Genomic DNA, 23,433 nt, shown 5'->3' on the forward strand with positions numbered 1-23,433 from the left:
ATCCCTGCAGGGATTTAAAAGCCATTTGGATGTGGCAACATCCTTTTGGGGGACATGGGTTAGTGGAGGCCTTGGCAGTGCTGGGATCGGGTGGAAAAACTGCCAGAAAAATCTCCTGCAAATGCATTTGGCAGGAGATTGAGGTGAAAGACTTAAATCTTTCCACTCACCCTGGTTGTGCCAGGTTGGACACCAGGAGGAATTTCCCCATGGAAAGGGTGGTCAGGCCTTGGCAGGAGCTGCCCAGGGAGGGTTTGGAATGTTCATCCCTAGAGGTGACCAAGGAATTTTTGGATGTGGCACTCAGTGTTCTGGGCTAGGGACAAGGTGGGGATCAGGCACAGGTTGGACTCGATGAGCTGGGAGCTCTTTCCCAACCCAAATCATCCTGGGATTCCCTGAAAACTGTCTCCATGGATGATGGCAACCACACATCCATGGACACACAAGAACACATCCCAGTCTGTGTCACCACACAGAGACCAGGAAAGTGATGCCAACCACAGCTGCCAAGACATTCCCTTTTCCCTCTCCATCCCCTTCCCACCCCCTCAGGTTTCCTGCCCACCTTTGGCCCCGCCTGGGTGAACATGTATGGCTCCACGCGGAACTACACCCTCATGGACGAGCACCAGGAGCTCAACGAGGGCCTGGGCGAGGGTGTCTCCTTCCGCGCCCGGCTCCTGCTGGGCCTGGCCGTGGAGATCCTGGACACCACCAACCCCGAGATCAACAGCTCCACTGAGGTCCAGGTGGAACAGGCCACGGCTGTGGCTGATGTAAGTCCCCTGTGACCCCACAGGTGTCCCCATGACCCCACAGGATCCTGGGGGCAGTTTGGGGTTTATGGAATATTGGATTGTTGCCTTTGGTCTCATGAATTTAGGATTTTTGTGGATCGGGAATGGTGTTGCCAGCAGGAGCAGGGAGGTCATTCTGCCCCTGTACTCAGCACTGTTGAGGGCACACCTCGAGTGCTGTGCCCAGTTCTGGCCCCTCAGTTTGGGAAGGACGTTCCCAAGAGATTCTTGAGATCCTTGAATGTGTCCAGAGGAGGCAACGAGTCTGGAGAGGGGCTGGAAACACAAACCCTGTGAGGAACCACTGAGGGAGCTGGAGGTGGAGAAAAGGAGACACAGGGGTGCCCACATCACTCCCTACACCCCCTGAAGGGTGGCTGTGCACAGGTGGGGCTGGGCTCTTTCTCCAGGAACTGACAGAACCAGAGGACATAGCCTTGAGCTGCACTAAGGGAAATTTTGGCTGGATATCAGAAAAAATTATTTTTAGAGCAAGGGTGATAAAGTTCTGGAATGTTCTGGTGGAGTCCCCATCTCTGGGTGTGTTTAACAAAACCTGGATGTGGCACTGGGTGCCAGGGTTGAGTTGAGGTGTTGGGGCTGGGTTGGACTCAATAATTTTGAAGGTCTCTTCCAACGCAGTGATTCTGTGAATTCTGGGAATTTTGTGAATTTTGTGATTTCAAGTGTGAGATCCTGTTCTGGATCTCACAGACCAACAGAAGTAAATCTTGCCAGATTTCAGGTTTTAGGCTCATTCCAGCGCTCACTTCTCTTAGGAGCACTGGGAATGTCAGTGACATTGTTTGTCATTGGCACAGCTTTCCCAGAGGAGCTGTGGCTGATCCACCCCTGGAAGTGTCCCAGGCCAGGTTGGACAGGGCTTGGAGTACCCTGTGATAGAGGAAGGTGACCTTGCCCATGAAACTGGATGATCTCTAAGGTCCCTTCCCACCCAAACCATTCCATGATTTCTATCATCTCCTGAGCTATGGGATGTTTCCCCAAGTGGGAATTACTCATGGGCAGTGAGTCATCCCCTAATTCCAGTTATCTCACTCTTATCCGGATGGGTTTCAATCAGAAACCAAGATTTCAATCAGAAACCAAGAAGCCAATCTCCTTTATTTCCCAGCCCAGGGGAATGAAACCACCTGGAAACAGAACCATTCCAATTCCATGGGAGCATCCAGGCACCTGGATTTTTGTGGTTTGATCAATTAATTGAACCAAGGCTTGTATTCCAGCTCAAGGTTATCTTTAATAAAAAGATATTAAATCTTCAATTAAAGACTCTTTACAATGAGCCAGGAGATGGGAGACAAAATCCTCCCCATCCCTTTGGAAATGGCATCCTGAGGGATGGATGTGTCTCTCCCTCTGACCCCGACCCTCAGCCCTGGGATCTCTTTTCTCCTTCAGAACTGCAGTGGGAAGATGGAGGAATTCTTCCTCTTCGGAGCCTTCCTGGAGGCCACCATGATTGACAGGAAGATTGGGGACAAACCCATTAACTTTGAGGTCACCATAGGTTGGTTGTTTTATTGGGGAGAGTTGTGATGGTGGTGAAAATCAGAATCCAAAGCTGGGGGTGGGGTTTAATCCTGATTTTCCATTCCAACCCCTGCTAGAGCAGGTTTGGGGAGCAGGGAATGGCTCCTTCGTGGGCATGAGGGATGTGGGATCCCATTTTGTGCCTGGTGGGCTCTGCCCAGTAGAGCTGATCCCTCTCTTCCATCCTGGTTTCGCCCTCCAAAGATGCCAGGGGATTCCCAGGGGATTGAGAGGGGGCAGGAGCAGGGCACAGACACCTCTCCCTAATTTCCAGCTCCTGGATGTGGTTCCAGAAAGTCAAACTCCAACGTTCTCTGGACTTCAGCAGAGAAAACTTTTGCTAACCTGAATTCAATCCCAGAGCTGGGAGTTAAAACCCTGTGAATCAAGTACACTTTTTTTTTTCTTTTTTTTTTTTTTTTTTTCTCCTCGAGGTAACTATGGCAACCAGGTGGATGGCTCCAGCAAACCCCTCCTGAGGAGGAAGAAAGACGGAGGGGATGGGGACGAGGAGGAGTCGGAGCTGCTCCAGAATTCCAGTGATGATGAAGTTGGCGAGGATGGAGAGCTGGTTTCTGTTTCTTCATCCCCGCCCATGAAGCCCCTGATCACAGACAGGTCAGTGTGTCCACCTGGGTACTGGATCAGTGTGTCCACCTGGGTGTGGACAGGTCAGCATGTCCACCTGGATTTGTGTGGTCAGTGTGTCCACCTGGGCACTGGTCGGTGTGTCCACCTGGATTTGTGTTGTCAGTGTGTCCACCTGGGCACAAACAGGTCAGTGTGTCCATCTGGTCACAGACTGGTCAGTGTGTCCACCTGGGCATGGACAGGTCAGTGTGTCCACCTGGGCACAGACTGGTCAGTGTGTCCACCTGGGCATGAACAGTGTGTCCAGCTGGATTTGTGTGGTCAGTGTGTCCACCTGGGCATGGACAGGTCAGTGTGTCCAACTGGATTTGTGTGGTTAGTGTGTCCACATGGTCACAGACAGGTCAGCGTGTCCGCCTGGGCGCTGGGTCAGTGTCTCCACCTGGACATGGACTGGTCAGTGTGTCCTCATGGATTTGTGTGGTCAGTGTGTCCCCCTAGGCATGGATGGGTCAGTGTGTCCCCATGGACTTGTGTGGTCAGCGTGTCTGCCTGGTCTCAGACAGGTCAGTGTGTCCACCTGGGCTTGGACAGGTCTGTGTGTCCACCTGGGCACAGACTGGTCAGTGTGTCCACCTAGATTTGTGTGATCTGTGTGTCCCACTGGTCACAGACATGTCAGTGTGCCCACCTGAGCACTGGGTCAGTGTGTCCACTTTGTGTGGCTCCTGGGGACTTTCCTGTTTTAGGGACATGGGTCAGTGGTGGCCTCGGCAGTGTTGAGATCCCAGATGGAAAAACTGCTGGAAAAATCTACAAATGCATTGGGCAGAAAATTGGGATAAAAAGGCTTAAACCTTCTGCCTGAGATGTGCCCGGGGAGGTCTGGATTTGCATTCCAAGAAAGATAATTGGATTTAAGATTATGAGATTTAATTAAAGTGGATTTTTATCAAGTTTTAGCAGCAGATTTGTGCTAATTGAATTCACTGTCTGATTAAATCAATTGGGAAAAAAAATATCCAGTAAAGATAGCTGTCTCCCTGGAATTCCCTCCCTATTTCCATGAACACCCAGCACAGATAAATCCCCAGGAATTCCTTCCCTTGTTTTTATCAATATCCAGGACAGATCTCCCTGGAATTCCTTCTCTTGTTTCCATGAATATCCAGCATGGAAAAATTCTCCTGGAATTCCCTCCTTCACTTTAATCAATATCCAGCACAAATAAATCCCCCTGGAGTTCCCTCCCTGTTTCCATGAATATCCAGCACTGAAAGATCCACCTGGAATTCCCTCCCTGTTTCAATCAATATCCAGTTAAATCCCCTGGCATTCCCTCCCTTTTGTGTTTCCCTGAATATCCATCACAGAAAAGTCTTCCTGGAATTCCCTCCCTTGTTTCCACGAATATCCAGCACAGATAAATCCCCCTGGAATTCCCTCCCTTGTTTCCACGAATATCCAGCACAGATAAATCCCCCTGGAATTCCCTCCCTTGTTTCCACGAATATCCAGCACAGATAAATCCCCCTGGAATTCCCTCCCTTGTTTCCACGAATATCCAGCACAGATAAATCCCCCTGGAATTGCCTCCTTTGTTTCCATCAATATCCAGCACAGATAAATCCCCCTGGAATTCCTTCCCTTGCTTTTATCAATATCCAGCACAGATAAATCCCCCTGGAATTCCCTCCTCTGTTCCTCACCTCCTTCTCCAGCTGAATCCCAAGGGGACAATAGAAGTTCCAATTTTTTGGGGGCCTCTCCCACCCTGTTTATCCAAAAATCTCCATCCTCTGGCAGCTGTCCCCCACCCTGCTCAACCAAGGGGCTCTGCTGACATCTGGTGGGAACAGCCGGGAAGGGCTGGAGCTGGATGTGACTCCTGGTGATCCCAGGAGCGGCAGGATTCCCCTTTCCAGGTGCAGCAGGGTTCCCCTTGCCCAGGTGCAGCAGAGCAGGATTCCCCTTTCTAGGTGCTGGATCCTGGCTCACGGCCAGCATTCCAAAAGTGTGGATCACCCTTCCTTCGGCTCTTCCAAGGACAGGTTGGGCAGGGCTTGGAGCAATTGGGAGGTTCCAGAATCCCAGGATGGTTTGGGTGGAAAGGGATCTTAAAGGTTGTCCAGTTCCAGCCCCAACACATCCCACTGTCTCAGTATTACCTGGTCGGGTAATAATTAGCATAGACTCCATGATTACAGATTAATCTTTATTAAGAAACCCATTGCTTTTATAGACAGTTATGATCCAGCTGGACCTGATTTGTCCTTCAATCTAAACACCATCACCATTGGCTAATTAAGAAATGACCTTTTGATAAACAAATCTCCATAACACATTCCACATGTTCACCAACACCAGGTGCAGCAAGTTAAGATAAGAATATTTTCTCATTCTTTTCTCTGATCTTCTCGCAGCCTTTCCTCATGTTTCCTCACAGAACAATGCCTGGGAATGCCGTCTGTTGTTCTCTGTGGCCAGAGATTTGCTGCCACATCCTAGAATGCTCCAAACCCCATCCAAACCGACCTTGGACACTGCCAGGATGGATGGGGCGGGTGCAGCAGGATTCCCCTTCCTCCCAGGATGGCCTTGGGAAAAACAGAGCCTCCATTCCATTAATCTTTATTAAGAAACTCATTTCTTTTATAGACAGTTACGATGCACCCAGGCGATCCCAGGTGATTCCTTGTCCAAAGCTGGACTTGACTGGTCCTTTAATTAAAACACCATCACCAGTGGCTAATTAACTGGTGTTTACACTTTGGTAAACATATCTCCATAAAATATTCCCTATGTTCACAACTCCAGGTGCAGCAGGTTAAGATAAGGATGGTTTATCATTCTTTTCTCTGATCTTCATGTTCTGATCTTTCTTCATGTTTCCTCACAGAACAATGCCTGGGAAAGTCATCTGTTGCTCTCTGTGGCCACAGAGCTGCTGCCACATCCCAGATTGCTCCAAACCCTGTCCAACCCAACCTTGGACACTCCCAGGATGGATGGGGAAGCCCTTGGGCACTGCACGCATCCATCCTGGGGCTGGCTTTGGGAATGGCCTCAGGAAAAATGGAGCCTTGGTTCCATTAATCTTTATTAAGGAACTTATTGTTTTAATGGACAGTTACCATACACCCAGGTGGTCCCAGGTGATTCCTAGTCCAAAGCACGACTTGATTAGTCCTTCAATCTAAACACCGTCACCATTGGCTAATTAAGAAACCACCCTTTGGTAAACAAATCTTCATAACACATTCCACATTTCACCAACACCATATGCAGCAGGTTAAGATAAGAATTGTTTACCATTCTTTTCTCTAATCTTCTCACAGCCTTTTCCCAGAACCATGCCTGGGAAATTTGTCTGCTGCTCTCTATGACCAGAAAGCTGCTGCCACATCCCAGATTGCTCTAAATCCCATTCAACCCGGCCTTAGACACTCCCAGTATGGATGGGGAAGACCCTGGGAGTGTACCCATCCATCCTGGGCCTGGGATTGGGAATGGCCTCGGGAAAAATGGAGCCTCTGCTCTTCAGGATGCAGCTGAGGCCGCCTCCTTCCCACTCTTGATCCCCCATATCCCCCTTCCAACCACTGCATTGCCTCCTGGCTGAGGGGTGGAATGGGGGCTGCTCCAGGCCAGGATTGTCACCCTCACGGAGTGTCTCTCCTGCCTCCTCTTGCAGGAATTACTTCTACCTGCCCTACCTGGAGAAGAAGCCCTGCATCTACATCCGGAGCTGGTGGCAGGACCAGCGGCGCCGGCTCTACAATGCCAACATCATGGACAAGATTGCGGACAAGCTGGTCAGGGGTGGACAGGGGTGGACAGGAAGGGGTGGAGGGACAGGGGGACACTGCTGGGACACGGGGCTAGCACCAGGCACAGCCACAGCCAGGGAAAAGCAAAGCAGGGGTAGACAGTGCTTGATAAGAGGAACATTCCCAGTGAGGAATCATCAAATTCCAGCAGCTCCTTGAGAATTCTGAGGGTCAGATCCAGATGTCCCCACAAAAGGGAGCAGGGGTGGGGAGGCTGTGTCACCTGGGCTGGAGGGGTGAAGCACTCATGTGGCAGAGCCAGAGAAGGGAGAGCTCAGAGCCTCTTCCAGAGCCTAAAGGAGCTCCAGGAGAGCTGGAGAGGGATTGGGGACAAACATGGAAGGACAGGACACAGGGAATGGGTACAAACTGGGAAAGGGGAGATTTGGGCAGGATATTGGCATGGAATTCTTCCCTGTGAGGGTGGGGAGGCCAGGTGGTTCCCAGCTCAGCCCAGCCCAGGTAATCCCAGATGATCCCAGGTGATGCCCAGCCCATCCAGGTGATCCCAGGTGATGCCCAGCCCAGATGATCCACAGGTGGTTCCCAGCCCAGGTAATCCCAGATGATCCCAGGTGATGCCCAGCACAGCCCAGGTGATCCCAGGTGATCTCAGGTAGTTCCCAGCCCAGGTGATCCCAGGTCATCCCCAGGTGATCCCAGGTGATCCCATGTGATTCCCAGGTGATCCCAGGTATTTCCAGCCCAGCCCAGGTGATCCTAGATGAACCTAGGTGATCCCAGAAGAACCCAGGTGATCACCAGTCCAGCTCTGGTGATCCCAGGTATTCCCAGCCCAGGTGATCCCCAGATTGTTCCCAGCTCAGGTAATCCCAGATGATTCCCAGGTGATTCCCAGCCCACCCAGATGACTCCAGGTGATCCCAGGCGGTTCCCAGCCCCCTGTCCCTCACACTGTCCCTGTTGGTGCCGCAGGAAGAGGGTCTCAACGACGTGCAGGAGATGATCAAGACGGAGAAGCCGCACCCGGAGCGCCGGCTCCGCGGGGTCCTGGAGGAGCTCAGCAGCGGCTGCCTGTGAGTGACACGTGGGAAGGTGACACCGTGCAGGTCCCTGCTCCCAGGGGGATGTCACCTCACCATGCCCTGTCCTGGGGATGATAGGACAATGACATTCCCTGACACTGGCATCATGCTGGATCTTTTGGTGCTTCCATCTTGCACCCCAAACACCCCAAAGCAGAGGGAGACACCTCAGTCCTGTGGTCTTAACAGGCTGGTTGCCTGAAAGGCGGCTGTGCTCAGGTGGGGTTGGGCTCTTTCTCCAGGAACTGAGAGAACCAGAGGACACAGCCTTGAGCTACACCCAGGGAAATTTAGGCTGGATATTAGGAAAAAGTTCTTTACAGAAAGGGTGATGAAGTTCTGGAATGTTCTGCCCAGGGAAGTGGTGTAGTCCCCATCCCTGGGTGTGTTTAACAAAACCTGGATGTGGCACTGGGTGCCAGGGTTGAGTTGAGGTGTTGGGAATGGGTTGGACTTGATGATCTTGAAAGTCTCTTTCAACCCAGTGATTCTGTGAATTGTGGAAATTCTGGGAATTTTGGGAATTTTTGGAATTCCTGGGGATCAAGGAGCTGGTGGAGTCCCCATCCCTGGGTGTGTTTAACAAAGCCTGGATGTGGCACTGCATCCCAGGGTTTAGTTGAGATGGGTTGAATTGGGGCTGGGTTGGACTTGATGGTCTTGAAGGTCTCTTCCAACCTGGTCATTCTGTGAATTCTGGAAATTTTGGGAATTCTGGGTGGCACCTGGTGACACCTAATGACACCGACTGTCCCTTCCTGAGTCCACTGTGTATACTAGCCCCTCGTCCACAGTTTTGTTGGAGATTGGTGGGAATTTGAGCGTTTTCCAGGAATGTGTTCAGGCTGGTGGGGTGGGAGGGAACCCTGGGAAGGATTCCTATGGGAATTCCGTTTTCCCACAGGCGATTCCTGACCTTGGCTGACAAGGACCAGCATCACTCGTCCCGCACCAGACTGGACCGGGAGAGGCTCAAATCCTGCATGAGGGAGCTGGTGAGTGGGATCCAATCCCTGAAGGGTCTCCAGGAGAGCTGGGAGGGACTGGGGACAATGGATGGAGGGACAGGACACAGGGAATGGCTCCCACTGCCAGAGGGATACTGGGAATTAAGAATTGTTCCCTGGCAGGCTGGGCAGATCCTGGTATGGGTTGTTCAGGGAAGCTTTGGGAAAAGCAGAGGAAGATTCCTGAGAAGATGCTGGAATTAGGTCCATGGACATGTTGGTTTCCAGTCCTAGTGGGTCAAGGGTTTGGGATTTAATTCTGAACCCAAAGGCCACTTGGGTCTCAGCAAAGTCCCAGGTGTCACCTCTGCCTCTGCCGGCTCCACTCCAACAGACTCTGGAAAGAAATTTGGGAGCACAGAGCTGGAAAGGGAAATTTGGGGACCCCACAGAGCAGAGCTGCCTCAGGGACAGAGGCTTGGGGTGATTTTGGGAACCCCACAGAGCAGAGCTGCTTCAGGGACAGAGGCTTGGGGGTGATTTTGGGAACTCCTGCAGAGCTGCCCCATGGACCGAGGTTTGGGGTGATTTTGGGAACCCCAAAAAGCACAGATGCCCCAGGGACAGAGGTTTGGGGGTGATTTTGGGAGCCCTTTAAGAGTGGACCTGCTCCAGGGACAGAGGTTTAGGTGTGATTTTGGGAACCCCAAAAAATAGAGCTGCTCCAGGGACAGAGGTTTGAGGTGACTTTTGTAAACCCCAAAAAGCAGAGCTGCCCTAGAGACAGAGATTTGGGGTGATTTTGGGAACCCCCCAAAGCACAGCTCCCCCAGAGACAGAGGTTTGGGGGTGATTTTGGGAACCCTTTCAGAGCACAGCTCCCCCACAAATGGAAATTTGGGGTGATTTTGAGAACCCCATGGAGCAGAGCTCCTCCATGGACAGAGGTTTGGGGGTGATTTTGGGAGTCCTTTCAGAGCTGCCCTAGAGAAAGAGGTTTGGGATGATTTTGGGAACCCCACAGAGGAGAGCTCCTCCAGGAGGAGAGATACCTTCTTGAAGCCACCCCAAAGTTCTCCAAGCTCAGGTGACACCTTTGTGGTGTCACCTTCTCCTGGGCTGTCTCTGCCGTCTCAGGGGCTCTGCCACGCCAAGGTCAACAAAAGGGTTTCTGAAGGTGTCCATCCTGACGTGGTGGGATTGATGTGCCTTTCCTCGGTCCGAGCTGTGTCCTGATGTCCTGGCTCTGTCCACAGGAGAACATGGCCCAGCAGGCCACGACCCTGCGCTCCCAGGTCAAGAGGAACACCATGAAGGACAAACTGAAGCTGGTGCAGAACTTCCTGCAGAAGCTGCGGTTCCTGGCGGACGAGGTGGGTCCCTCACGAGCAGAGGTGGCTCTGGCTGGGGCAGCTTGTGGAGATAGAAATCTGGGATGAGATGGATTGGATGGATGGGGGATGGAATGGATGGAAAAATGATATGGAATGGAGGGACGGACGGATGGACGGATGGACGGACGGACGGATGGATGGATGGATGGATGGATGGATGGATGGATGGATGGATGGATGGGGGATGGAATGGATGGAAAAATGATATGGAATGGATGGACGGACGGATGGACGGACGGATGGATGGACGGATGGAGACCTCCAAGGGCAGCAGAGCTCCCTCTGCAAGGAGCCATTCCAAGTCCATGAGCTGCCCTATGATCCCTGTGCACTCCTGGGTGGGAATGACCAAATGTAAAAGAAATTCAAGGGTTTCCCAGGCAGGAACAGAGCTGGGTCCTCCTGCAGCAGAGCTGGAGATGTTTCAGTCAGCCCCAGCTGTGAAGAGATCCTGTGAATCCCTGGGAAATCAAGAATTGGAAGGTGACATAGCAAATCCTAGACTGGATGGGAAGGGATTTGAAATCCCATCCAGATCCAACCCCAGCACCTTCCACTGTCCCACGGTGCTCCAAGCCCCAGTGTCCTACCTGTCCTTGGACACTGCCAGGGATCCAGGGGCAGCCACAGCTTCTGTGGGAATTCCAGCCCTGCCCTGCCTCTCCCCACCCTGCCAGGGCACAATTCCTCATTCCCAATATCCCATCCATCCCTGCCCTCTGGCAATGGGAGCAATTCCCTGTGTCTTGTCCCTCCATGCCTTGTCCCCAGTCCCTCTGCAGCTCTCCTGGAGCCCCTTTAGGCTCCAGAATGTTCCCATGACATTTTTCCAGTTTAGGACTGGCTCACAGGGGGTCCTTGTCCCTCCCTGGTGCTGCAGCTGTTCCACCTCCTGCTTCCGTTTCTCATGGAAAGCTCCCAGCTCCATCCCTGGTTTCAGCCAGGCCTTCCTTGGTCCTGACCCAGCCCAGATGTGAGGAGTGAGGGGCCCAGTCCAGACTGGGAACCTCTTCCCTACAAAGGGATAAGGAATGGCCGCTGCCCTTCCCATCCCAGGTCCACTGAAGGAGGAGAGAACAAAAACCTTCAGTCTTCTATGCACAAATTTGTATCTTTTAAAACTTATAACCAACATAAATTATCGGAATAAATCACACGAAACTCTGTTGAAACCCTAAATACTAAGAATTTTAAACTTTCTGTGCTGAAAAGCACAGACCCACAAAAGAACATTGCATTTAACCCGAGGCTGTGAAGAAGACTTCCAAAATAAATTGATAGCACTGGGATTGTGGGTGAGGAGTTAGAAGTGTGTAATATCACAAGATGAAAAACTTAGAATATAATGACAAATTATATTAGAATGGGGTTTAGAATATAATGATAAATATAAAGCAATATGGAGGTTTTAAGACAAAAACAAATTGCTCTTCTTTACCTTTTTCTTCCTTATTCTTCATGAGTTTAAGTGGTATTTTGTAATTAAACAGAAAAGTCCACATTACAGACTTTGTGTGATCAGTTATTAGATTAAAAGAGAAAATAATTTAGGTATCATTGCTTAATTAAATAGTTTAACCTTAAAAGACCTTATAACAAAAAATACGTAGCCATTTTATACCTTACTAATAAAAAACTACATAACTCATAGCTGTGAAACTATAACATTAATAAAAAAACAATAAACACCTAAATCTAAACACAAACTATCATCTCTAATACCCAGTCCCAACCACAAGACTCTATTTTCTTCATGCCAAAAAAAATCAGAAAAAGCCAATTCATTATTCACGTAACTCATATTTATACAGTTTTACAGACCTCGATTGTGAGTCCAATTTTTTAGGAGCTTTTTTTGCCAATTACTTTATTGGTTAGTAAAAGATATTTTACTTGTCCATCAAATCTCTTAATTTATTGAAATTATTATTCTTAAATTATTATTCTTAAATTATTTACATATTTTCTTCATCGATTTTCATGGGATAGATTTAATGTTTATGCAGGTGCCACCAGGAATTTGTTGCTGTTGGAATCTTGTTTTTCACCCAGGAATTGATTGTTATGTTAACGAACTTTCACACCAGGATTGTTTTCACATGGGAACTTGCGAAGTGCTAGCTTGACAAAGTTAGATCTAACAAAGCAGGCCTGAATTTATGAGGCCTTTCTTTTATAATTTTTCTACCTTACAGCAACAGTAAATCCCAGTTCCTTTCCTGATGGGCTTAGCTCTGAGCAGTCTTTTTGGAGTGGGAATCTCCAAACAATTCCAGTGCCCCCAGAGTGGCCACAGACACATCCACCTTCTATGAAATCTATTGGATTTGCCTCCAGCAGCTCTCCAGCCCTACCAGTGCCTCAGTGGTCGGAGCTGGGGCACTGATGGGGCTCTCCTGTGGCATTCCCAGCCCCAGCACACAATTCCCGACGTTTTCATCTGGATGATGAGCAACAACAAGCGCATCGCCTACGCCCGCATCCCTTCCAAGGACATCCTGTACTCCATCGTGGATGAGGAGATGGGCAAGGACTGCGCTAAAGTGAAGACGGTTTTCCTCAAGGTGAGGATCCCACTGGCCCAGGGAAACTGCAGCCAAGAGGAGGGAATTTAGGAGATGAGGATGAGAGTGTTGCATCCCTTTTTTATGGGGTTTGAATACTGGAGAAATGCGATCCATACTCTGCTGGTAGGGGTGGAAATCAGCTCCTAGGGAAAATGAAGCACTGGACTTACCCAGTCCTGGTAAGTGGGAAATGTTTGGAAAGAGGGAGGTGTTTGATCCAGCTGGAAATCCGGAGAATTTCTGGCTTAGTGTCATGGTTTGAAAAGAAGGATGTCTGCCAAGGAAGGCAGGGGCCTCCTCTGAAAATAGAGAGGGCAAACCCCCTACCTCTGAATTATTGTAATTTTGAAATTAAAGGGCTCTCAGGCAAAGATATGGGGGCAGGAATAACAATTCTTTATTAAGGAATAAAATAAAATAAAATAAAATAAAATAAAATAAAATAAAATAAAATAAAATAAAATAAAATAAAATAAAATAAAATAAAATAAAATAATACAAAACAACACTGACAGAGTCAGAATAGGCCCTGACCCCCTGTGTGTCAGGGTGGTGGCACAGTCCCATGCCATGGTGGCTCAGCCCTCTTGCAGTGCCAGCTGTGGTTCTGCTGCAGCAGGGATCCTGCACAAGGGGGGAGTTTTCCTCTGCAGCTCCAGGGCTGCTGGAGATGGGCCTGGTCTCCCTCTGGGAATGCAGGGGAGAAGAAAGCTGCTCCTCTGGGAATGCAGTGGGCAAAGGCTGCTGTGATGTTCCAAAAGTCAGATTGTATCCAGGTAGGAATGCTTGGCTCCTCCCCCTGGGTGGAGCGTCTCCCAATAGGGTGATGGAATTTTATCAGCCATGCAGGGACACTCACTGGCCCATTAACAGAAGATAATGAATAATGAATGGCCCATGAACAGAAGAGACCTCCTGGAGGGAGGAGTGGTTGTGGAAGAGATAAAGAAAATTGCCCAATGAACAGAGCATAACAGCCCCACCTCTCACAAATGGAAAATAGAATACACATCCCCAGCCACACCTTGCATTTCCAACCTAAGACACTCAGGAAAAGGAAGCCATGGTGGGAAGAGGACAATGCCTGAGCCAGAGCACTGTCATGATCCCAAAGCTAGGTTTAAGGAACAGCAGCACAATGCCCCAAAGAGGTTGGGTGCTCCAAGAGGGGTCTGTCTGTCCATATTCCCGATATCCATGTGAACTCTTCCATTCCCTGTGCACAGCTCCCCGGGAAGAGGGGCTTTGGCCCTGCTGGCTGGACAGTCCAGGCCAAGATGGAGATCTACCTGTGGCTGGGCCTCAACAAGCAGCGCAAGGACTTCCTGAGCGGCCTCCCCTGTGGGTTCGAGGAGAAGAAAACCCCCCGAGGACAAAACCTGCCCTCCTTCCCACCCATCAGCCTCCTGTACACCAGTAAGGAGTTCCCATGGGATGGGGCATGGAGGGGGTGGGAGGGAGCCTGGCTGGACATCTCCTGCTCCAAGGGCTTCCAGGAGCTAAGGGGGACATTGTTCTGGTTGTCCCATGAGAGATAGGGGTGGGAATTGTGTCCCTTCATCCCAAACCTGTTCAGAGTTGTTGTGCGCACAACAAGCAGGATGCCAAGGAAATTCCATATCCATTTGGGATTCATGCTTTGAGTTGAGATCCTTCAGCCACGAGCAAATCCAGGCTCCTGAGACGTGCCTTGGATGGGCTCTGTCCTGGTTTAGGACAAATCTAGGAGAGAACCTCCAAAGGGGCTTCCTCTAGAAAGCAGATTTAAGTGGCCCCTCCCACATTCAGTTCAGGAAAATATTTCCTTGGAAAAAAGTGGAAAAACAAATTTATTTAACAGGCAAAGCATTAACCAGCACACAAAGAATGAACAATATCAAACAATAAACCTCTGACTGCTCCAAAAGAGATGACAGACTCAGAAAGTCCCTCTGTGGGCTGTAGCTCAGCTCACTCAGTCTCTTATCAGTCCCTCTGGCACTGGAAATGCCACATCCCAGGCCCAGCCCAGTGGGCCACTGGTGGAGCTGCTGGTGCTCCTCTGGGTGTTCAGTCCAGAGCAGATTTAAACAGCTCCAAAGAAAAGAAAAAACCACAGTCCAGGGAACTTCTTTGCCTCAGCTAGCTAAAAACTAACTAAAGGCAAAGGAGAGCTCTGTCCTGCTGTCTGTCCACCTGCAGACAGCACAGTCCAGGAGCAGAGATGTAGAGGAGTGAGTGCAGTGTCTGAAAACAAACTGAACAATTCTTCTTCCCCACCTTGGCCCTCAGAACCAATCTTAAAGGTGCAAAAATTATTTCTGGGCTAAACAGAGGAATGGGGATACTGAATCATTAAAACCAAAAATCACAGACAAAGACTCTCTAATTAGTCAAAGGTAGAAAGTGGTGTGTTTATTACACTGGCTGGCAGCAAGGAGGTTGTCCCCAAAATGTGTGACCACACCCCACAAGGATTTTTGCCTTCTATTGATTTCCCAAATTAATACATGTGCACAACCCCAGCACCTCCCATCCCCCTTTGTATTAAGATGAGGTTATTAGTCCTTTACGAATGTACAGTTCTTCTCTTGAATTGGGTCAATGGTCTAGAATTGGGTCGGTGGTCCCAGGGATGAAGTCAGCAAGGTCTTGGTCAGGTCTCTGTGACCCTCTGGAACGATTCAAACTCCCCTGCTTCATGATGGATTGACACAGAGTCCAGGTGCTGGGCATTATTCTACTGATTTCAGTAGAGTAAGAACCGAAATGAGGGATGTGGGACTCCAGGCGGCTGTTCAAAATGGAGTCTATTACATCTAGGATGTTACAGCAGTCCAGGGTTGTGGGTGCCTGCGCCCACAGCTGTCAGCTCCAGCTGCAGGCTGGCCTGGAGTCCTGCATCCCTCATTCAGGCTCTTACTAATGGTGCCCCACGTTGGGTGCCACTGTAAAAGCTTAAATGAGAGATGCAGGACTCCAGGCAGCACTTCAAAATGGAATTTATTGTATCCAAGATGTTACAGCAGTCCAGGTTGTGGGTGGCAGAGTCTGTGCATGCAGCTGTCAGCTCCAGCTGCAGGCAGGCCTGCAGACCCACATCCCTCATTCAGGCTCTTACTAATGGTGCCCCACGTTGGGCGCCACTGTAAAAGCTCAAATGAGAGATGCAGGACTCCAGGCAGCTCTTCAAAGTGCAGTTTATTACATCCAGGAGTTACAGCAGTCCAAGGCTGTGGGCAACAGAGCCTGTGCCTACAGCTGTCAACTCCAGACAAGCCTGAAGACTCTAATTTTGGCTACAAATGCATTATATTCTTTTCTTTGCTGAGCATCTTAATACAGCAGAACCAATCTATACCTTAACTTTTACCTATAGCCTATAATAACTACTATAATTACCATATTCATGTTACTGTTCTGTCACTAACAGTCAGTACATTACAGTTTAAGCTAGAAGTTGTTTTTCAGTTTTCTTGCAGTGGAAAATTCTGAGACCTTTTTTCTACTTGCCACATTGGCAGGCTTGTTTGCCTGTGCTCTCTTTCTGCTTGGTAAAAACATCTTGTTTCAGGTGGGTTTATCCTTTGCTCCAAGTCATAAAAACCCTTTCTAACAAACCCTTTGCCTCCTTGCTTATCCAGTAGGACTGGCTCAGCAATTCTTTTCTTCTATATCAAAACTTGCTTCCATCTCTATTACTTCTTCAGGTTCTATATTCAAAAATCTTTCTGCCAAGCATACATATGTGTGAGATTTTCTCATCAAACTTTCGTCCTTCCCAACGTAGTATGTTCCTATAATGGTTCACTTGCTCCACTTCCTTATACAAATGAGCTCATAATATAACAATTAGTTTTAGCTTAAGCATCTAATAATCATTAACCTATCGTTGGTGCATCTAACTTCAATATGAACTAGTTCTAACCTTCAGCTAAAATCTTAACCCTTTAAAGTTATGATTCAACACGAGCATCTATAATTGGACAGGAACCCAAAGGCCATCCATCCCATCCCATCCCATCCCATCCCATCCCATCCCATCCCATCCCATCCCATCCCATCCCATCCTACTCCCTCTCTCTTCCAGAGAAACAGGTGTTCCAGCTGCGAGCCCACATGTACCAAGCCAGGAGTTTGTTCGCAGCCGACAGCAGCGGCCTCTCAGATCCCTTTGCTCGGGTCTTCTTCATCTCCCAGAGCCAGTGCACCGAGGTGAACATTCCTGGGATTCCTGGGGGTGTGGGGATGGCTGGCTCTGTAAGTTCCCATGGCACAGATGCCATCAATGAAGATCAGGCTGGTCCTGGGCTCCTGCGGTGGGAGGACCCCAGCAGCTCTGGAACTGGGCACTGCTGGTTTCCAGGAGATCTCTCCCCAGGAGCGCATTCCCAATTTATGTCCCACATCCTGGTGGCTGCAATTCCCCACGATTCTATATGATTACTTGTGTTTCCCAGTGATTTTCTGCCAGTTTTGGCAGAACTGGGTCATATTAAAGTGATTTTTTTAGTCTTCCCTTCCCAGTCCAAGGGTTGCCAAGCTTTAGGAAGCCTGGGAATAACCCAGCTCTGCTCATCTACAACTGGATTTTCTTCCTCAGAAGAATCCCTGGGTGATTCCCAATCCAAAAAACACACAGCAACCCTATCTGCCACCCTTTCCCAGGACCCTGGTCCATTCCTGGAGCAGTAGGAATCTCTCCCATTTCCCCAGGTTCTCAATGAGACCCTGTGTCCGACCTGGGACCAGCTCCTGGTGTTCGACAACGTGGAGCTGTACGGGGAAGCTCACGAGATGCGGGATGACCCTCCCATCATCGTCATCGAGATCTACGATCAGGACACTGTGGTGAGAAAATCCCAGGGAATTGTGCGTGGTTTGGAAGCCAGGATCTGTCCAGATTTGGAGGCAGAGGATTTGGGGAGTTTTTCCCTGATCCATGGAGAATGCTCCTTCCAAATCTCCCACGGAGCCTCTACTGCTCATGAATCTCAGACGAATCTTGTTTTTGGAGAGGGAAGAAAGAGGCTGTAGCCAAGGAGGGTTTCCATTTGGGAAAAGTGCTCATCCCTGGTCTCCTTGCTGTCCCAATCTTCAGCTGTCCCAAACCTCCTTCAAGGAGTCAGGACTGAAAGTTATCCCTGAGCTTTGGCATCCCAAGGCCACAGTATTGATCCCATTCCTGTTTCGACCACGATGGAGAGAATTGCAGGGTTAATTTGGAATTTCTGTGCTGGATCCCCAATCCCAAGTGCCCTGAAGGAGATTCACAGGGCTGATTTTGGAATTCCCCTGTTGGATTCCCAACCCCAAGTGCTTTTGGGGAGAACCATGGGGCTCAATTTGAAATTCCCATGTTGGATCCCCAACTTCAAGTGTTCCTGAGGAGAACCACAGAGCTAATCTTGGCATTCTCATGCTGGATTCCCAATCTTAAGGGCTTCTGGGGAGAACCATGGGGCTAATCTTCTAATTCCCATGCTGGAACCCCAACACCAAGTGCTATTGAGGAGAACCACAGGGCTAAATCTGGAATTCTCATGTTGGACCCCCAACCCCAAGTGCTCCTGCTGAGAACTACAGGGCTAAATTTAGAATTCCCATGTTGGAACCCCAACCCCAATGGGTCTTTCCCTAGGGAAAAGCTGACTTCATGGGCCGGACGTTTGCCAAGCCAGTGGTGAAGATGTCAGATGAGGAGTACTGCCCGCCACGCTTCCCACCGCAGCTGGAATATTACCAGATCTACCGTGGCAACGCCACAGCCGGGGACCTGCTGGCTGCCTTTGAGCTGCTCCAGGTACCAGTGGGACAAAGGGATGGGAAGAATGGATGCAGGGTTGGAAGGGAGAGGGGTTAACTTACAGAGAATTGGGTAACTCTGAATAACTGGGAATAGCTGCCCCTCTATTCGCCTGGTCGTTGGTCTGCTGGACCCTTGTAGTTCCCCTTGGATGATCAACCACTTGTTGCTCATCAGAGACACCTGGAAAGGTCCAAGGCCAGGTGGGATGGGGCTTGGAGCCGCCTGGAAAGGTGGCATGGACTTCAAAGACCCTTGAATTCCAACCGCATGGCAGGGGGCAGTACCAGAGTTAAATTCTTCCACTTTTGTGCCTCGTGTCCCATCCACTGGAATGCTTTTCCCACCTCCTTTTCTGCCAGGGCAGGTGCTCATCCAAGCCCTTTCCTTCTAGTTTTCCTTGGACTGAGGGAATAGCTCACCTGTGATATTTGATCTTTACTGAGCCCTGGGCTGGAAATGGGACCTTAAACCTGCTCCTGGGTTGAGCTCTGGGACCACATCTCCATTTCCTCACACACAACCCAGCAGGTGCAATTCCAGGATGGAACAGCTCTGGGATGGGCTGCATTGGTGGGCTGAGAAGTTTGGATTGCTCTGGAGACTGTTCTGTGTGGAACTCCCAGCACCTTCTGCTCCTGTGTTTTCCTCCTCCCAAAGCACCTGCCCTGGGCTCTCAGCCCTCTGAGACACCCCAGATTCAACAACTGGGACCAGATGATCCAGCTGAGATACCGCCAAACTCCCTCTGGAATCTGTCCCTGCCCATGGCAGGAGTTGGAATTCAATAGTCTTTAAAGTCCCTCCCAGCACAAACCATTCAGTGATTCATAGTCTGGGGCAATACCAGAGTTAAATTCTTCCACTTTTTTGCTGTGTGCTCTATCCACTGAAATGCTTTTCCCCATCTCCTTTTTCTGCCAGGGCAGGTGCTCATCCAAGCCTTTTTCTCCCAATTTTCCTTGGACTTGGGGAATGGCTCATATGAGATATTTGATCTTTACTGAGCCCTGGGCTGGAAATGAGACCTTAAACCTGCTCCTGGGTTGAGCTCTGGGACCACATCTCCATTTCCTCACACACAACCCAGCAGGTGCAATTCCAGGATGGAACAGCTCTGGGATGGGCTGCATTGGTGGGCTGAGAAGTTTGGATTGCTCTGGAGACTGTTCTGTGTGGAACTCCCAGAACCTTCTGCTCCTGTGTTTTCCTCCTCCCAAAGCACCTGCCCTGGACTCTCAGCCCTCTGAGACACCCCAGATCCAACAACTGGGACCAGATGATCCAGCTGAGATACCGCCAAACTCCCTCTGGAATCTGTCCCTGCCCATGGCAGGAGTTGGAATTCAATAGTCTTTAAAGTCCCTCCCAGCACAAACCATTCAGTGATTCATAGTCTGGGGCAATACCAGAGTTAAATTCTTCCACTTTTTTGCTGTGTGCTCTATCCACTGAAATGCTTTTCCCCATCTCCTTTTTCTGCCAGGGCAGGTGCTCATCCAAGCCTTTTTCTCCCAATTTTCCTTGGACTTGGGGAATGGCTCATATGAGATATTTGATCTTTACTGAGCCCTGGGCTGGAAATGAGACCTTAAACCTGCTCCTGGGTTGAGCTCTGGGACCACATCTCCATTTCCTCACACACAGCCCAGCAGGTGCAATTCTGGGATGGAACAGCCCTGGGATGGGCTGCATTGGTGGGCTGAGAAGTTTGGATTGCTCTGGAGACTGTTCTGTGTGGGATTCCCAGCACCTTCTGCTCCTGTGTTTTCCTCTTCCCAAAGCACCTGCCCTGGGCTCTCAGCCCTCTGAGACACCCCAGATCCAACAACTGGAACCAGATCCAGCTGAAGACACAGCCCAGCTCCCTCTGGAATCTGTCTCTGTCCATGGCAGAGGTTGGAACAAGCTGATCTTTGAGGTCCCTTCCAACCCAAACCAATCTGTGATTCCACAATTCTGTGAGAAGGACCAAAAACTGCTTCCCAGCAGCTCAGAGGAGCAGATCCTAACCAGTGATCCATCTCTTCCAGATCGGCCCTGGGGGGAAATCGGACCTGCCCCCCATCGATGGCCCCACGGACATGGACCGAGGTCCCATCCTGCCGGTGCCGCTGGGAATTCGGCCGGTGCTGAGCAGATACAGAGTGGAGGTAACCAATGTCCATGTGGAGCATTGCGGGGCTGGAGAACATCTCCAAGGGTGTTGGAAGTGCAGGAGGGGGCTGGGAGTCAAGAATCTGTCTGTCATGGCTGTTCTGGGAATCAGGCTGCAGCATCCCTAAAAAAAACAGAGAATTGGATCATTCCTTGCTGTCAAACCTGGGCTGGACGGCGAGTGAGCAGCACCTGGGCTGAGATGCAGCTCAGGGAATGTTAGAGATGGACATGGAGCGGGATCATCTGTTCCCAAAGCAATCCCGTAGCTCAGGTGTTCTCTATCCCATCAACCTCACGAAACGAGGATGGGAAGACCCTCATGTATCCATGGATATCTAAAGGAGAATTTTGTATCCAAAATAGTGTGGGCACGATGCAGGGCAGTGCCCGTCCCCTGTGCTGGCACTGCTGGGGCACCTCCAGTGCTGGGGGCAGCTCTGGGCCCCTCCTGACAGGAGAAACCTGCAGGGAAGGGAATGGAGCCCCAGGAGAGGCTGAGGGAGCTGGGAAGGGAATGGAGCCCCAGGAGAGGCTGAGGGAGCTGGGAAGGGAATGGAGCCCCAGGAGAGGCTGAGGGAGCTGGGAAGGGGCTCAGCCTGGAGAAAAGGAGGCTCAAGGGGGGACCTTGTGGCTCTGCACAAGTCCCTGACAGGAGGGAACAGCCAGGGGGGAATTGGGCTGTGCCCAGGGAACAGGGAGAGGACAAGAGGAAATGGCCTCAGGCTGGGCCAGGGCAGGCTCAGGTTGGACATCCGGAGGAATTTCTCCATGGAAAGAGTGGTCAGGCTTTGGCAGGGGCTGCCCAGGGAGGTTTGGAGTGTCCATCCCTGCAGGTGTCCAGGGAAGGCCTGGATGTGGCACTGAGTGCTCTGGGCTGGAGAAAAGGTGGGGACAGGTCACAGGTTGGACTCGATGGTCGTGGAGGGCTTTTCCAAATTATTCCATGATTTTGTGATGGGTCCTTTGGAGGTCCTGGTGGACATCCGTGACCCAGTCAAGGCCCACAGGGATGTTCAGGGCACATCTCAGCCCTGAGTGAAGGTGTCTCTGCTCAGGTGAGGTACCACTGACCAGGTCTCCAAAGAGATTTTGGCTCCTGGTTCTCCACATGTTTGCATCACAATAAATGTTCCTCACAATTTTAATTCAGCCATGGGGAATAAGGAAGTGGGGAAATCTCCATTTTGGGGAAATTTGGATGGTGGCAGTCTGTTATCCCAGGTAGGGACAGGGAAGTTTCCTCAGTGACACTGATCCCATGGGGACAATGGGGGGATATCAGTGCTGGATCCAGAGCCACCACAGATGGACAGAGCTGGATTCCCAGGGCAGGAAAAGGCCAGGAAAGGAGAAAAGCAGGAAAATGCCGAGGGCAACAGGATGGAGGTCTTGGGCTGCAGGGTGTCAGGAGGGGACACCTCAGGGATCCACCACTGCCCTGTGATGGCATCAGCAGTGGGATCCCTTTCCATGGAGAACCAGTTCCCAGGGACCATCCCTCTCACATTCACATTCTCCCTCCTCCTCCTCAATCAGCTCCCAGGGATCATCCCTCTCACATTCACATGCTCCCTCCTCCTCCTCTTTCTCTTCCTGCCCTAGATCTTATTCTGGGGGCTCAGGGACCTGAAGAGAGTGAACCTGGCCCAGGTGGACAGACCCCGTGTGGACATCGAGTGTGCCGGGAAGGGCGTCCAGTCTGCCCTGATCCAGAACTACAAGAAAAACCCCAACTTCAGCACTTTGGTCAAGTGGTTCGAGGTGGTGAGTATGGCCCTTCCCTCTGATCCCTCAGCTGGAACCCGTAATTCCTGGAGCCCACCATGGCTACAAGCCCTTTGCTCTAGTTCTCCCAAAACAATGGAGCACATGGACAACATTCCTTCACCTGAGAGCTCCCAAGCCACATATTTCTGGAGCAGCTCAGGGCTTCTTCCTTCAGCATGATCCCAGTTCTGGTCCCTACTGCCCTTCCCAGCATGATCCCATTCCTAATCCTTACTCCCCAGCAAGATTCCATTCCTAATCCCTACTCCCCAGTATGATCCCATTCCTAGTCTCTACTGTTTTTCCCAGCATGATCCCATTCCTAATCCCTACTGCCCTTCCCAGCAGGATCCCATTCCTGATTCCTATTGCCCTTCCCAATGTGATCCCATTCCCAATCCCAACTTTCCTTCTGAGCATGACCCCATTCCTAATCTCTACTGTTTTTCGCAGTTTGATCACATTCCTAATCCCTACTCCCTAGTATGATCCCATTCCTAATCTCTCCTGTTTTTCCCAGTATGATCCCATTCCTGATCCTGACCATTCTTCCCACTCTGATCCCATTCCTAATCCCTACTGTCTTTTCCAGCAGGATTCCATTCCTAACCCCTTCTCCCCAGCATGATCCCATTCCTAACCCCTACTGCCCTTCCCAATATGATCCCATTCCTAATCCCCACTCCCTTCCCAATATGATCCCATTCCTATCCCCTACTGCCCTTCCCAGCACAATCCCATTCCCAATCCCACCTGCCTTTCTCAACCCCCAAACCATCCACTGCCATTCCCTGATGACCACCCCTGCCCTGCTCCCCAGGACCTCCCTGAGAACGAGCTGCTGCACCCGCCCTTGAACATCCGCGTGGTGGACTGCCGCGCCTTTGGGCGCTACACCCTGGTGGGCTCCCACACCGTCAGCTCCCTCCGCAAGTTCATCTACCGCCCGCCCGACAAGAAAGCCCAGCACTGGAACATGGCAGGTACCAGGA

At 50.5% G+C, this 23,433-nt stretch overlaps 1 protein-coding gene across 1 annotated transcript in view; it reads left to right on the forward strand.

The window, feature by feature from the left end:
- Positions 1-23,433, forward strand: part of OTOF (otoferlin) — a 104,312-nt gene that overhangs the window by 58,561 nt on the left and 22,318 nt on the right. Inside the window, exons 21-35 of the mRNA XM_058800905.1 lie at positions 556-779; positions 2,223-2,331; positions 2,789-2,972; positions 6,640-6,760; positions 7,712-7,812; positions 8,726-8,816; positions 10,025-10,141; positions 12,574-12,726; positions 13,956-14,145; positions 16,799-16,923; positions 17,425-17,559; positions 18,350-18,511; positions 20,548-20,667; positions 22,277-22,438; positions 23,262-23,424. Coding sequence (XP_058656888.1) covers positions 556-779; positions 2,223-2,331; positions 2,789-2,972; positions 6,640-6,760; positions 7,712-7,812; positions 8,726-8,816; positions 10,025-10,141; positions 12,574-12,726; positions 13,956-14,145; positions 16,799-16,923; positions 17,425-17,559; positions 18,350-18,511; positions 20,548-20,667; positions 22,277-22,438; positions 23,262-23,424 — 2,157 coding nt within the window. The remainder of the gene's footprint in view (positions 1-555; positions 780-2,222; positions 2,332-2,788; positions 2,973-6,639; positions 6,761-7,711; positions 7,813-8,725; positions 8,817-10,024; positions 10,142-12,573; positions 12,727-13,955; positions 14,146-16,798; positions 16,924-17,424; positions 17,560-18,349; positions 18,512-20,547; positions 20,668-22,276; positions 22,439-23,261; positions 23,425-23,433) is intronic.

Source organism: Ammospiza caudacuta, chromosome 3, assembly GCF_027887145.1.
Source record: "Ammospiza caudacuta isolate bAmmCau1 chromosome 3, bAmmCau1.pri, whole genome shotgun sequence".
NCBI classification, from domain to species: Eukaryota; Metazoa; Chordata; class Aves; order Passeriformes; family Passerellidae; genus Ammospiza; species Ammospiza caudacuta.